This window comes from Rutidosis leptorrhynchoides, chromosome 4 (assembly GCF_046630445.1).
Source record: "Rutidosis leptorrhynchoides isolate AG116_Rl617_1_P2 chromosome 4, CSIRO_AGI_Rlap_v1, whole genome shotgun sequence".
NCBI classification, from domain to species: Eukaryota; Viridiplantae; Streptophyta; class Magnoliopsida; order Asterales; family Asteraceae; genus Rutidosis; species Rutidosis leptorrhynchoides.
In genome coordinates, this window is record NC_092336.1 from 245,232,241 (window position 1) to 245,245,142 (window position 12,902).

The window sequence follows — 12,902 nt, forward strand, 5'->3', positions numbered from 1 at the left end:
TGTGTTTACCAAGATAATATTTACTCTCACAGTCTCACTAATGATCATTCATCTACTCTTCAACAAATGAATTTGTTTCTCTACATTCAAAGTTCATTTTTAGCGTGTGGATGTAACTTTATATTTTAGTATTCAATGTAATTTGGCTAACATGTTAATTTTTAAACCACTATGTAATTTGGTTACACACCGTAAATTAATAACCGTCACAAGATGGTTTAATCGTTGAAATTCTAATATTAATCTAAGATGTTTCGGATTCAAAATTTAAAGCGACACATCTTGATAAAAATATGATTAAAAAGTTGTCACGGGTTAACCTACTTAAATCACTTACATAAAAATGTAAATATTTGCTCTATAAGTAGCTTAAACAAGAAAAACCTTCTACCTTAATCATTTACAAAGTGTAAAACAATGCAAAATTAGTTAGTTAGTTAGTTAATGGGCTTAGTTAATAGTTAATACCTAAATGGCTAAATTACGATGGGGTCAAATATTGAATAGATGGAGTGTATGGACATAACGGTGGAGAAAAGCACAGGTGATTGGTACACCTCACCAGGTACAGGATAACACCCTGACATTTCACCACCATTCTCACTCCATTCCCTCCATATATTTTTCTCTCTATATTAACTTAATTTAAATAAATCATAAAAAAACAAAAAACAACAATGGAGTCTCGAGTCCTGTCCGGGTCCACCACACTCTCCGGCATTCCTAAACTGATCATCAAACCATCAGCCAGACTCACCACCGTCGCCGTCTCATTTCCGGCGAGAATCAACACTAACGGCGGTGGTAACGTCGTTTGCGGAAGACAGCTTCGTCCGAGTTTATTAAACCTAGATTACTCGTCTCCAGTACCGACGGTTACTAAACGTGATGCTCTTAAACCGTGTCTTGCAGCTACTGGTGATTCCGCCGGGTAATTGTGTACTACTTCAATTTAATTTTGACTTTGATTAATGTTGACTGACTGACTGAATTTTTTTGACTTTTGGTTGGTAGTGATGCTGCTCCGGCTGGCTTTTTGGCTAAGTATCCGTTTCTAGTTACTGGTTTTTTCTTCTTCATGTGGTAAGAAGCTAATATTAACTATACATGCCAAAATTTAGATTTAAATTTTAAAATAATATTAATTAATTTTTTTTCTTTTCGATACATGAATATACAATACAATGAACTTAATTTATGGCTAAAAGTGCCATAGAATCTATTTATTATCTATTTATTATACCTATAGAATAAATAACTTTATAAGCAATACAAAACTGACTCCTACATAATAATAACTATGTAGTTAAAGTTTCATTGCTAAATAATTTTTCAATACAATAATACTACGTATTAGTATTGTCAAACTACAGTTACAATTATTATTATTGGATGAAACATCATTATTATAATAATAAAGTTAATGTAAGTTCATCTTTTATGTTAAAGGATCGTTTTTATATATAAATTTAAATAATTATGCCAAATTAAATGGACCTATGAATATTAACGAAAAAAACATTGTATATTAAGTTCAACTGATTTGTAAGGTGGTTGGGAAAACCTAAATTGGTATTCTTGGATGAGTTCTCTTTGTAATTCTTCTCTAGCATCTTGCTATGGTTGGTTCTTAAAACTACATTTTTAAAAAATGTTGATGATATGCATTTTGAGTAAGATGAGTCCATACAGAAGCGACAAAAAATGATTTATCGCTTTAAGTTGCATCAGTTAGTAATTTGAACTATATATATTTATATTTTATATATTATAGGAATAGGAATTATAGTAATATTTTATGTAGTTTTAAAAGTTTTTATAGCATTCATTCATTATGAAAGTGATATTAATATTAAATAATTGGGGTAACAATTTATTTAATATGTCAAAGTGAGTGGAGAATTCTTCTCTCAACACTTTCCAGTGCTGTACATTGTTTTCATCACAAATTTTATCTAGTTTTTAAATCAAACATTGTTTACTAAAAAATAGATATTGTTATCAGTATATATTCCAATACTTATTATAGATGGCACCTAACCTTAACATGTGAACAGAAAGGATATAAAGAGTGCAATTTTCTCTGATAATGATGAATATTGTCTTTTGTTATGAAGGTACTTTCTGAATGTCATCTTCAACATCCTTAACAAGAAGATCTACAACTACTTCCCTTATCCCTAGTAAGTTAATCAACTTTTTAGCGTTATAAACGAAAATGCTATGCAATAACAAGTTTTTTTTTTTTTTTTTTTTTTTTTTTTTTTTTTTTTTTTTTTTGAAAGGCAATGTTAGTGGTTAGCTCACGAAGTTAATTCACGAAAATCCCCCCCCCCCGAGACTCGAACCCTGGTCTCCTCGAACACCATGTTAACATGGTGACCAATGAGGCAAAGCCCCATTGGCAATAACAAGTTATGAAGGCCATACTGTTGTGTATGTTTATGCAGTTTCGTCTCAGTCATACATTTGGCTGTTGGAGTGGTTTATTGTCTTGGTAGCTGGACTGTTGGTCTACCTAAACGCGCTGTGAGTAGTGAATTTCCTCATAGTCATGCTAACATAAGTGCTTTATAAACTATAAAAAAATGTTTATTCTATGGTCACCCATCTTGCAAAATTTCCTACAGTATCTGTGTATCTTTTTAAATATTTCTTTCACTGAAAGGTTCATTGAGAAAATTTTATGACAATATAAAAAAGTATAACTTTAAATTGGCCTTCTGACGTGTTGTTGTTTTTCTTCTGAAGCCGATGGACTCGAACCTTCTGAAGCTGCTAATTCCTGTGGCGTTTTGTCATGCTCTTGGCCATGTGACCAGTAATGTGTCGTTTGCAGCTGTTGCTGTCTCATTCACCCACACAATCAAAGGTAGCTAAGTAACCACACATGATAAAATTCTTTAGACATGAACAAAAATTGAAAAATTATAAACCTAGTACTAGACTGAAAGATGAATCGTTTTTATTGATTCGTTTATTTCTTGTTCTCAGCCCTGGAGCCATTTTTTAATGCTGCTGCTTCTCAATTCGTTCTTGGACAGTCGATACCCTTAACTTTATGGCTTTCTTTGGCTCCCGTTGTTCTTGGTACGCTCTTATCCTTTCAAAAGTGGTTATGTTTGCCGTTTTAAAAAAATAAAAATAAATAATGCCTGTTGACACACCCCTTCAAACCCATGAAAATTCCAAAAAATTGTTACATATTAAAATCAGGAAACTATTATTTAACTGGAGAGTATCTTAAAGACTCAATTAAAAGTCAGCCCATCTTAAAACTATATGCCTTTCTCAAATGGATATTCATGGGACTAGGGGAATTGATGTTATCGTATTTGAATTAGATATAATTAGAAGGCAAATTTGTATTACCAAAAGCTGAAATCAAGTATAAATGCAGGTGTATCAATGGCTTCGTTAACTGAGTTATCATTCAACTGGCTTGGATTTATCAGTGCCATGATTTCCAATATATCCTTTACGTACAGGAGTATATACTCAAAGAAAGCTATGGTTGTCATCTATATCTATACTAATATTATATGGTCTTTCATCACATTTAGTAACTTAAAGTTAAAAACTTTGGCGTGTTATTTAACAGTTGTCATGGTTTGCAGACTGATATGGATAGTACCAACTTGTACGCCTACATTTCCATTATTGCTCTCCTTTTTTGTTTACCGCCTGCTATAATTGTGAGTACAATTCTATCCTTTTAAGTTAAACTCGAAATGATCGTGAAACCTAATATTTATTATCCCGTTTTCTTTATCTTTCAACAGTTGGAAGGACCAAAACTCTTAAACCACGGGTTTAGTGATGCTATTGCTAAAGTGGGCATGACTAAGTTCGTTTCTGATCTCTTTTGGGTCGGAATGTTCTATCACCTCTACAATCAGGTATTACACAATACAAACAACACATTCTATATTTGACAAGTTCTAGAAATTTGGAAAATGAAATATCAACACCTGCTATTATGGAAATAGCTTTATATTGAGAAACACTATATTTCATGAACTATACAATTTTGTGTATTTGTTAGAAAGAGTAGTGTTCACAAGAATTTCCAAGCAAGATAACAATGTATTTTTTTTAAGATCATATAGAACACTTAATATGACTCGCTGGCTTTGAAAATTAAAGGAAATGGATTTTAAAACAATTTCATTTCCGATTAAAGACATTTCTACATATGTGAATGGAGAATGTAAGTTTGAAAATTATGCATTAGAAAATAGACAATTTGATAATATTGAAATGTCTCATTTTAGAAGTTCACTTTAGGCCCAAAAAGGGATCGATCTGCTTCTGGTTATGTTTTCTTGTTATGGGTTTTCAGCTTGCAACCAACACACTTGAAAGGGTGGCACCTCTTACTCATGCAGTCGGGAATGTGTTAAAAAGAGTGTTTGTGATTGGTTTCTCAATCGTTATCTTCGGTAAGCCACTCTCGTCAGATAGAGTTCGTCATGTGTTTAGTTTTTTTTTTTTTTTTTTTTTTTTACCAGCAAAAGTTACTCAAAGTATGTGGCTTATACAGGCAACAAGATTTCAACTCAAACAGCCATTGGTACATCCATTGCAATTGCTGGAGTGGCAATGTACTCCCTCATCAAGGCCAAGATCGAAGAAGAAAAACGGGTTAGTTAAACACAACAACCCTTCCATTTCATAGACACTGCAATCTTTCCAAAATGGGGTGAAATGGGCAGATCGTTGGGTTACGTAATGGGTCAAGACATGCAACTTTGACACAGTTGTGTTGGAGGTTAATAAATAATGTGTAAATGAGTAAATGATGAATTAGTGTTAACTAGTGTTTGGGGGGCGCGCGTTGCCACGCCGTTTTGTAGGCATTTTTGGGCAATGTGATGGAGTCGTCGTTGGCGAAAGTGTAGGAAAAATTGGAAGGAAAAAAAAGGGGAAAAAAAGTCTTTATCGTCTTGTTTTTTTTGAAGAAAATTAGGTTAAAAAAAAAACGGGCCAACGTCCCTATGCAATCCCTTAGTAAAAATTTTAGGGGAGAATGAGACAATTTAGAAAACTGCAGATGAATAGTGCAGTACTCCTTGTGGGTACAACTTCCTTCTGCACAACGTACAAGTCATTAAAGCACAAAATGTGTCGCTTTCGATGAATAGGAAGTGAATAGTAGCCAAATTTGGGAATTAGTATATAGGTATAAAGGGTTTTAGATCATTTACATGCACGAGTTTGATCGCTATGTACACTTGTTAGTTTATTTCTTTTAGTTTTGCTGCTTACTTAACTATTCATTTTGGGCAGAATCTTAAATCGGCTTGAGGTTGAAAATGGCAAAGTGCGCACGCAGAAGGGAAGAAATGCAACTATATTACTTTAACACTATTGTATCAAGACGTAGCAAATTTGCTACAACTGTGAATTTGTTCTTTGGTTTTTTTCGTCTATGAGAATAAACAAGCTCAGACTCTCATTTGACTTTAATAATGTATCATTCTATCTCTATATATGATTTCAACTATCTTGAGTTTAGATGAGTTTATGTTGTCGTGTGTTGGTTACTTGCTGATAATGCCATTTTCTTCCTGATCTCATCGTTTGTCACTCAATACTTATTTATGTCTATACCTGACAAACGCGTCAGGTGGGATCGGTTTGGGTAACGGGTAAAAACGGATTTGGGTTGAAATTGATCAAATGGTTCCATATGGGTCAGGTTGGGTAGGGTTCAGTAACAGGTTGAAACGGGTGATAGGTCAAATTGGTCAAATGGGTCCAAGAGGGTTATATACTTTTACAATGATTATAACATTTATGATTACGTTTTACGTTTATATTTATGTTTTACGTTTACATTTAACATTTGATTTTTACACTTATGATTACGTTCGACGGATGAAACTTGTTATGATCTTTATGCTCGACCCATTCACAAGACACATTAGACCTATCCATATTTCTTGAGATTTAGGATTTCATACCCACTTGACCTGTTCATTTGCCTTTTGTATAGGACCCATTAGGTTGGTGGAACCTATTAGACCTTTTTTTTACATTGTTAGGCCTAATTTTTTCTCAATACCCATTTGACTTGAAAGTTTGACCCAGTTGACCCCAATTTGAGAGTACGAGTCTCAACATGCCCGTTCTCGATAATTTAAGTACCTAGAACGAGGTGGAAAAAAAGGTCTTTAGGTCGTAACGAATAATATAAGCTATTTGAAAAAGACCCTTAGTCTCTCTAATGAATAATATTAGTATTTTAAAATATAGGCCTTTTGAGCCTTGCCAGAATGCTAGTTAACTTTGATTTCTTCTTTTTTGAGACATTTGATTGTTGCTTTTGGGCCTGTTATGCTTCTTGTTCACTGCTTTAGTTGTGTTTCCATAATTACCATGTTTCTCGAATATCCAATTATGTCTATATATTTAAAAAAATTAGGTCCCTGAAAACCTTGAACCCTAGTCCTGGTTGTCAGTCACTTTGTCACCTCAGTTGCTTCTTTACTTGATGAAATCCTTATACGGTGGTCTTGCCTCTGTACCGATTCCAATCCGACGGGGCAACTACTCGCCTTTTTGGATAACTTTTTATAGTAAAGCTTTCTTATATAGTTATGACTTTGGGTTTCAAGAGTGTTTTTGCATTTATTAGTTCTTGGCATTTTTCGGCGGGGACACTCGTTTTTCCGACCTGCTTTCCTTAGGCTCGTAGCTTTCTGCTTTGTGTAAAGATTGTGTTATTTTCAATTTTCCAAGATAGTTAGATGACCTCCAGTTCGAAAAATTAGATTTGGTGTCCGATGGTTTGTCATCTCTTTTTGAATCTTCGTTGTGGTTCGAGGTTGACTATGAAGGTGTTAGGATATTGGGGATCTCGATTGGTATGGTTCGCACGTGTTCGCTCGCTCAATAGGCGTCTTCGTTCATAGAAAAACTGTAAACTTGTAACCGGATGTAATTGATTTGTGGTGGTTTGTCTAATGTTTGTTGGTGTATTAGTCAATGTTAACATTGGTTGTGCAATAGGTTCTGGTTTAACATTTGCTTCAAAAGATCGTAAAATCATCAATTAGACATATGTCCGAGTCAATTGTAACACATTTTAATATTTGGTTCTTTTAATAATTTACTTTTTTTTTTTGAAAGAAAACACAAAGTTCTCGTTTGAAGTCTCAACATATCAATTGTGATGCTATAATGTTAACAGACCTTTTTGGAGCGTTTGTGGGACAAATGCAGGCGTGGAACGATGAACAAAAAGATCCGCTGCCTTTTATCCTCACGTTTTCACAATTTTACCATAAACTTTAAAACGCTTAGCTACGAGTTTTGTCCGTAAATATAATCAACAACGAGCTACAGGGACCAATACGCTACACAATCATTTTACGAGGACCTTAATGTAACTTAACTGACGTACTCCGTATTTCAAAATAAAAATAGTCAGACAGTTGACTGTAGGACTTCTATTCGAGTGAATTCAGAGCAATTATGGCGATTATTTTAGCTGCTCCCGCCGTTTTGTTAATTTATCTTTCATTTATCTTTAGATCAACGGCTGTAACCCTAATTGATGAAATTCGAGATGCTGAGCTGAAGGTGCTTCAATTAGGTAACTTCTTTTTAGATCAACTGCGTAATATAATGTGTCTGAATTGTAATTTGCATCAAGTTATCGATTTCATCAGTTGAGTTAAATGTTAGTAATTTAATAGTGTAAATTTAACGATGTACTTCGACTTTACAAAATCTAATATAAGCATTTATTAGTTAATACTTAAAATTGGTAGAACTACTATAGTTATATTTGTATTCATTCAATTGCTAGGGTTTTAAAAAGAAATAAAATTTCGATTGTAACAAGGATGTATGCATTTTCAAAATTTATTATTTATTTTTTCAAAAAAATAAAATAAAAATGTTTCTAAGATTGATTGGGCAGAAAAGGTTTTGTTAAACCATTTAGGTTGAATATAGAATATTGATTTTTTTGTGTTTGTGGATAGAATCTATCCTTGCTAAAAGCGTATCGGTAGTAGATACGAAAAATAAGTATATCAAAGAAAGTGAGAAGCTGGTTGAGGAGATGACGAGTGAAGTTGATCGTCTGCAGTCTGTTTTGCTAATAAAGAAGGTGATACTTTGTTTATTTGTTCTTTCACTTTCACATTTTCATTATTGATTTATATTTAAAAAGTAGAAATTCGATATGCATTCTTTGCTTTCTTTTATGAGATAAAGCTTTGAATTCTCAACTGGTGATATATCGCTCGATATTTTTATGAAACTTATAAAAAACATTAGTACCTGGGAACAATTTGGGCACTTAGAAAAAAGCTAGATGCTAAGTTTATGCATTAACATTTGCTTCCTCTGGTTGTAGAATAAATCATCATCTGCATATGAAACGTTTAATCAGCTGGAAGAAGAGGTTCATTACTATTGAATGTTTTTCTTTATTTTATTTTCCATTTAATTATCTTGCAACAGATAAAACAAGCAAGATATAACTCTCTTTCATCAGGTTCGGCTTCTTTGGACTACTGCAAGAAGAAACAATTTTGAGCTTCACAACTTGGAATCCAAAGCTCAAGATGCTGAGGAAAGGCTTGAAATAACCAAATCAAGGGTTGAAATGGTCAGTGATTTCTTATTTGGGCTAAAAGAAACCATCTTTAATCATATGCGAGTTGTATTACTCTTACGATTTTAAGAACTTTTTACTATTTATAAGCTGATATGTATTTGCAATGAGGATTCCAAATATTGTATATAAGTGGATTTTTTCAAGAAAATAAAACTTTTGAGGTCATCAATCTAGCTAGAATCAGTGGTTCGACAATTCTTCTACGAAAAGAGTTTACACTTCAGTTTGTTAAGATTTATATTTTGAGGTGGTTGATTCAGTTCACTTATTCATGGGTCGATTAACGGGTTGAAAGTCCGCGAAAGTGTAACTTAAAGCATTAAACCTTCTATATCATTTCTCAAAAGATATTATAAGTTTGTTAATCGTACTGGACAAACTAAAATCATCGAATATAATTTCTCTTTATGTTATGCTTATACACACAGATGGCTGGAGTTGTGACTGAACAGTGGATTCAAATTCAACATCTTGAGCAGGCTCTTGTAATTGCAGAAGTATATTTTCTTTCATAGTTTTATTCCTATGTATGCTGTCATTTATAGGTGAATAATATGCGTTGTCCTAAACTTATGATATAGCTTTAACTCTACTTTTTCATTACAGATAGGATTAAAAGATCTTAAAAGGATAGTTAGCAGGTGCCCCTTTCTGAAGGTACGAACACATTCTTCTTCTATACGTTGTTTTGTTGGTTGCCTTACAAAATGCTTCGTTCATATCATTACTCTTATTGCTTATCAATGAGTCAATTTAGGTTATGTTTGATCTCTAAAGAGTTAAAAGGATAGAAAAAAACTTTACCTCACAATGAAATTTGTTAAATAGGCTAAATGTCACTCTCTGTATTTTAATGCGTTAAACCTCTTACATTATTTTATTGGTAAATTAATGAATTTATTTACAAAATATAATCTTCCTAATTATTCTTGTCACACTAATATAATAGTTAAGATTTTGTTTGTCCTTGGCCCTCTTGAACACGTACCAAAGAACTACCTCTTTTTTACCTGAACCCAGGTTGACGTTTTCAACTTTGTCATTAAATTTGTATAAGTATTTAATGTGACACTATTCATCATCTAATTTGTGTCAAATTTGGTGTAACAATGTTCATATACGATTACACTCTAAATTTATGTAAATCCAAAAGTGTATGGTTTTAGAACTGTATTATCATAAACGTATATTTTAATTTAATATTTTATTGACTATTTGTTTGCTATTTGATTTAAAAGGAGTATTATCTAAGTTGAGCACTTCAATTATAATAACGTCTAACTTCACAAAAAATTGTCAAACAAATAATAATCATAAAATTTAATTACGCCAAAAATGTAAATTTAATGATCCCGTTGCAACGCACAGAGAATAAATTCCTTATTTTTATAACTATGTGTTGCACTGTTTTTTTGTAGTTTGTCAATAACAAATTCGGATATCTTCTTGATGACTATTGGAAAATAATTGAAAAAACTTGGTCAGCAGTAAAACAGAATCATCACCAGGTACCATCTCTCTTCCTCCCAACCGCCACCTATTAACCTAACATAATTTCACCTTTTAACTTATTTACCAACATTGTCTATCATACAATGACTGCAATTTTTAATTTCTGCAAAGTGCTTCATATTAACGTCATATCATATTAAAACAACTTAATATGAATGAGTTGTGCCAATAAGATATTGACGATTGTGTTTCCTATGCAGTTGCAAAAGTTTGTCAAGAAAGAAATGCAAAAATGGAAATATACTGCTGCTTTTGCTAACAAAGAAGTTGTCTTTTTTGTGGTAAGACGACATTGCTCTGTTCTTTTGTTTCTAGAAATGAAAGTTCCAACTTTTGATTCATTTACTTTTATCTCTAGCTGGCGAAATGGGTCAAATAGAAAAAAGACAAAATTGCGAATTTCGTCCCCGTGTTTCTTACTTTTTGCCCGTTTCATCCCTATGTTTTGTTTCCTGCATTTTTCATCCTTAAATGCATTTTAAAGTCTCAAATTCATCCATCACCCTAACGAAAGTTGATGTCCGTTAAGTATGGACCATCCTTGTAATAACTGATCTCCATCAACACTATGGCCCCCTTGGAATAACATGCCCATTAAATAGAACTCCTTTTGGATCAAGCAATTTGGCCATCTCTGTAGCATATACTTTGTTTCCCATTGTGTAAAGATGAAGCTCATATAGTTTACTAGCCTGAGATCGAGAAAACAATGAATTAAACACGATTCCAGTTCTAAATATTAATAATGATAATCGAATTCTAACCCTTTTTAAGAATTTCCATATCCCAGCCCACAGTTTGGTCCACATACACATACGAGGAAATTTAAAAAGATGCCTATGCCTCTTGTCACGATCTTGTTCTCCTTTCTTTTTTAACATCTCATTGTGCAATCGTTCAATTTCAGAAAACTCGGAGCATGCAACATAAAAATTAAGAAAAAGAAAAAAATATACATATACCAAATAAGAAAAAATTACTTTACTACCTTAGTTGAATTTAGAAGAGTATGATCAAGATCCAACACAAGACATAGCTTGCGCTCAGCAAACATCTTTTTCTGTTCTTCCATTCTTTTCGACCTCTCCCGTTGGATAGCAGCCCGCTGTTTCTAATCAAACCGTCCCAAATATTGCTCAACCTCTCCCCAATTGTTCTGTGATGCAGCAGGGTCCACACCTGGAGCAACTTCTTCAGCTGGTGATGATGGTGATGATGAACTTGTAGGTTGAAGATGAGTCAGGGGATAAACAGAAAAAAGACATCAGTTAAAGAAGAAAATGAAATTTTTACAAGGATGGTCCATAATTAACGAACATTTAACTTTTGTTAGGGTGAGAGATGAATTTGGGACTTTAAAATGCTTTTAAGGATGAAAAATGCAAGAAATAAAACATAGGGATGAAACGGGCAAAAAGTGAAAAAAACAGTGACGAAATGAACAATTTTGTCTAGAAAAAATTAACGAAAAGGAAAATGGGTCAAACAGGTTAAACCATTTGAAAGTTGCCCAAAATGTACCTCTTATTATGTATACAAATCACCTAAACATTTTTTTAAAGGAATAAAAAGGTTGTCAATTAAACAAATTCAAACATATACATTAATAACAAAGTATTTATAAAATATGGACTAAGAAAATGTTACAATGCAAGCCAACTTGGTAAACTAACAGATTACTCGCATATTATTCTTATTACTCGTATAAGATTTGTATATCGCAGGCATCTGCTCTAATCACCTTCCCAGCTTTGAGTGTGGGAGCATTTCTCCTCAACGGTTTTTAATAGCAAATAGATACAGTGGTCAAGAAAACGACCCCAACCATCACCAACTATCTTCCCTTGCAGGGACCATATATTTATTATTATTTATTATATAAATATAAATGTGATAAATTTTGACACTGCCTTTCTCTTCATGAATGCAATCCTTTTTTCAAAAGCTAGAATTAGCAAATACAAAGAAATATACAAATTACACTAGGTGTCTTTCTCATTTACATATTGATTCAAATTTTGACTGTGCCTCTCTTCATGAATGTAACTCTCTTCATGACTGTGCCTTTCTCATTTACATTTGTTTTAGCTGTAAATTCGAGTTGACTGTGCAGTTGACACTTGCTGAATATTACCAAATACAAAGAAATATACTAATTGCAGTTGATTGTGCAGTTGACACTTGCTAAACAAATTACACTAGTCTCTCTCATGTACATTTGTTTTAGCAGTAAATTCAAGTTGATTGTGCAGTTCACGCATGCGCACTCGCACACACACAGATATACATATACATATGGATACATACGTACACAAAAACACACACACACACACACACACTCTTATATACATATAGATACATACATATATCCATAGTATACACACACATATACATATAGATACATAATATACAGATATACATACATAGATACATATACACGTATACATAGATTAATATACAAACAATATCAGCTAACATGTAAATATAAAGGGAATATATATATATAATATATACTGTAACAACCCAAACCGTAACCGACCAAACACGACGAAATTGCAAACAAAAAAAATTTTCTGGTGCAGATCATCTGCGCGGCGCGCCAGGTGACCGCGCGGCGCGCCAAATCACCTGGACAGCCCGCTGTCCCCGGAAGTCTTTTTAACGAAAATGTTTGACTAGTTCCCGACATTTTTAGCCAAAACGCTTTTAACCATACATTCATATATGTAAAACTAGCACATAACTAAGGTTTGAG

General features: G+C 33.1%; 2 protein-coding genes across 2 annotated transcripts; both read left to right on the forward strand.

Annotated features, from left to right (window-relative positions):
* Positions 1–596: 596 nt before the first annotated feature.
* LOC139843432 (triose phosphate/phosphate translocator, chloroplastic) lies at positions 597–5,577 on the forward strand. Its single transcript, XM_071833511.1, has 12 exons — positions 597–931; positions 1,015–1,083; positions 2,118–2,183; positions 2,451–2,529; positions 2,752–2,872; positions 2,995–3,090; positions 3,401–3,513; positions 3,618–3,695; positions 3,783–3,899; positions 4,343–4,442; positions 4,544–4,644; positions 5,290–5,577. The coding sequence occupies exons 1-12, from the start codon at positions 678–680 to the stop codon at positions 5,305–5,307; spliced, it is 1,212 nt and encodes a 403-aa protein (XP_071689612.1). The 5' UTR covers positions 597–677; the 3' UTR covers positions 5,308–5,577.
* Positions 5,578–7,467: 1,890 nt separating this feature from the next.
* Positions 7,468–12,165, forward strand: LOC139844641 (uncharacterized). Its single transcript, XM_071834873.1, has 9 exons — positions 7,468–7,600; positions 7,995–8,122; positions 8,372–8,419; positions 8,513–8,626; positions 9,064–9,132; positions 9,242–9,292; positions 10,054–10,143; positions 10,348–10,428; positions 11,872–12,165. The coding sequence occupies exons 1-9, from the start codon at positions 7,480–7,482 to the stop codon at positions 11,932–11,934; spliced, it is 765 nt and encodes a 254-aa protein (XP_071690974.1). The 5' UTR covers positions 7,468–7,479; the 3' UTR covers positions 11,935–12,165.
* The last annotated feature ends 737 nt before the right edge of the window (positions 12,166–12,902 follow it).

Bases quoted from the DNA above. Each gene is read 5' to 3' on its own strand.
- LOC139843432 (XM_071833511.1), top strand. From the start codon at position 678: ATGGAGTCTCGAGTCCTGTCCGGGTCCACCACACTCTCCGGCATTCCT. The intron at 2,873-2,994 runs GTAGCTAAGTAA...TCTTGTTCTCAG, and splicing joins ATTCACCCACACAATCAAAG to CCCTGGAGCCATTTTTTAAT. The intron at 4,443-4,543 runs GTAAGCCACTCT...TGGCTTATACAG, and splicing joins TTTCTCAATCGTTATCTTCG to GCAACAAGATTTCAACTCAA.
- LOC139844641 (XM_071834873.1), top strand. From the start codon at position 7,480: ATGGCGATTATTTTAGCTGCTCCCGCCGTTTTGTTAATTTATCTTTCA. The intron at 10,144-10,347 runs GTACCATCTCTC...TTTCCTATGCAG, and splicing joins TAAAACAGAATCATCACCAG to TTGCAAAAGTTTGTCAAGAA. The intron at 10,429-11,871 runs GTAAGACGACAT...TGTATATCGCAG, and splicing joins AAGAAGTTGTCTTTTTTGTG to GCATCTGCTCTAATCACCTT.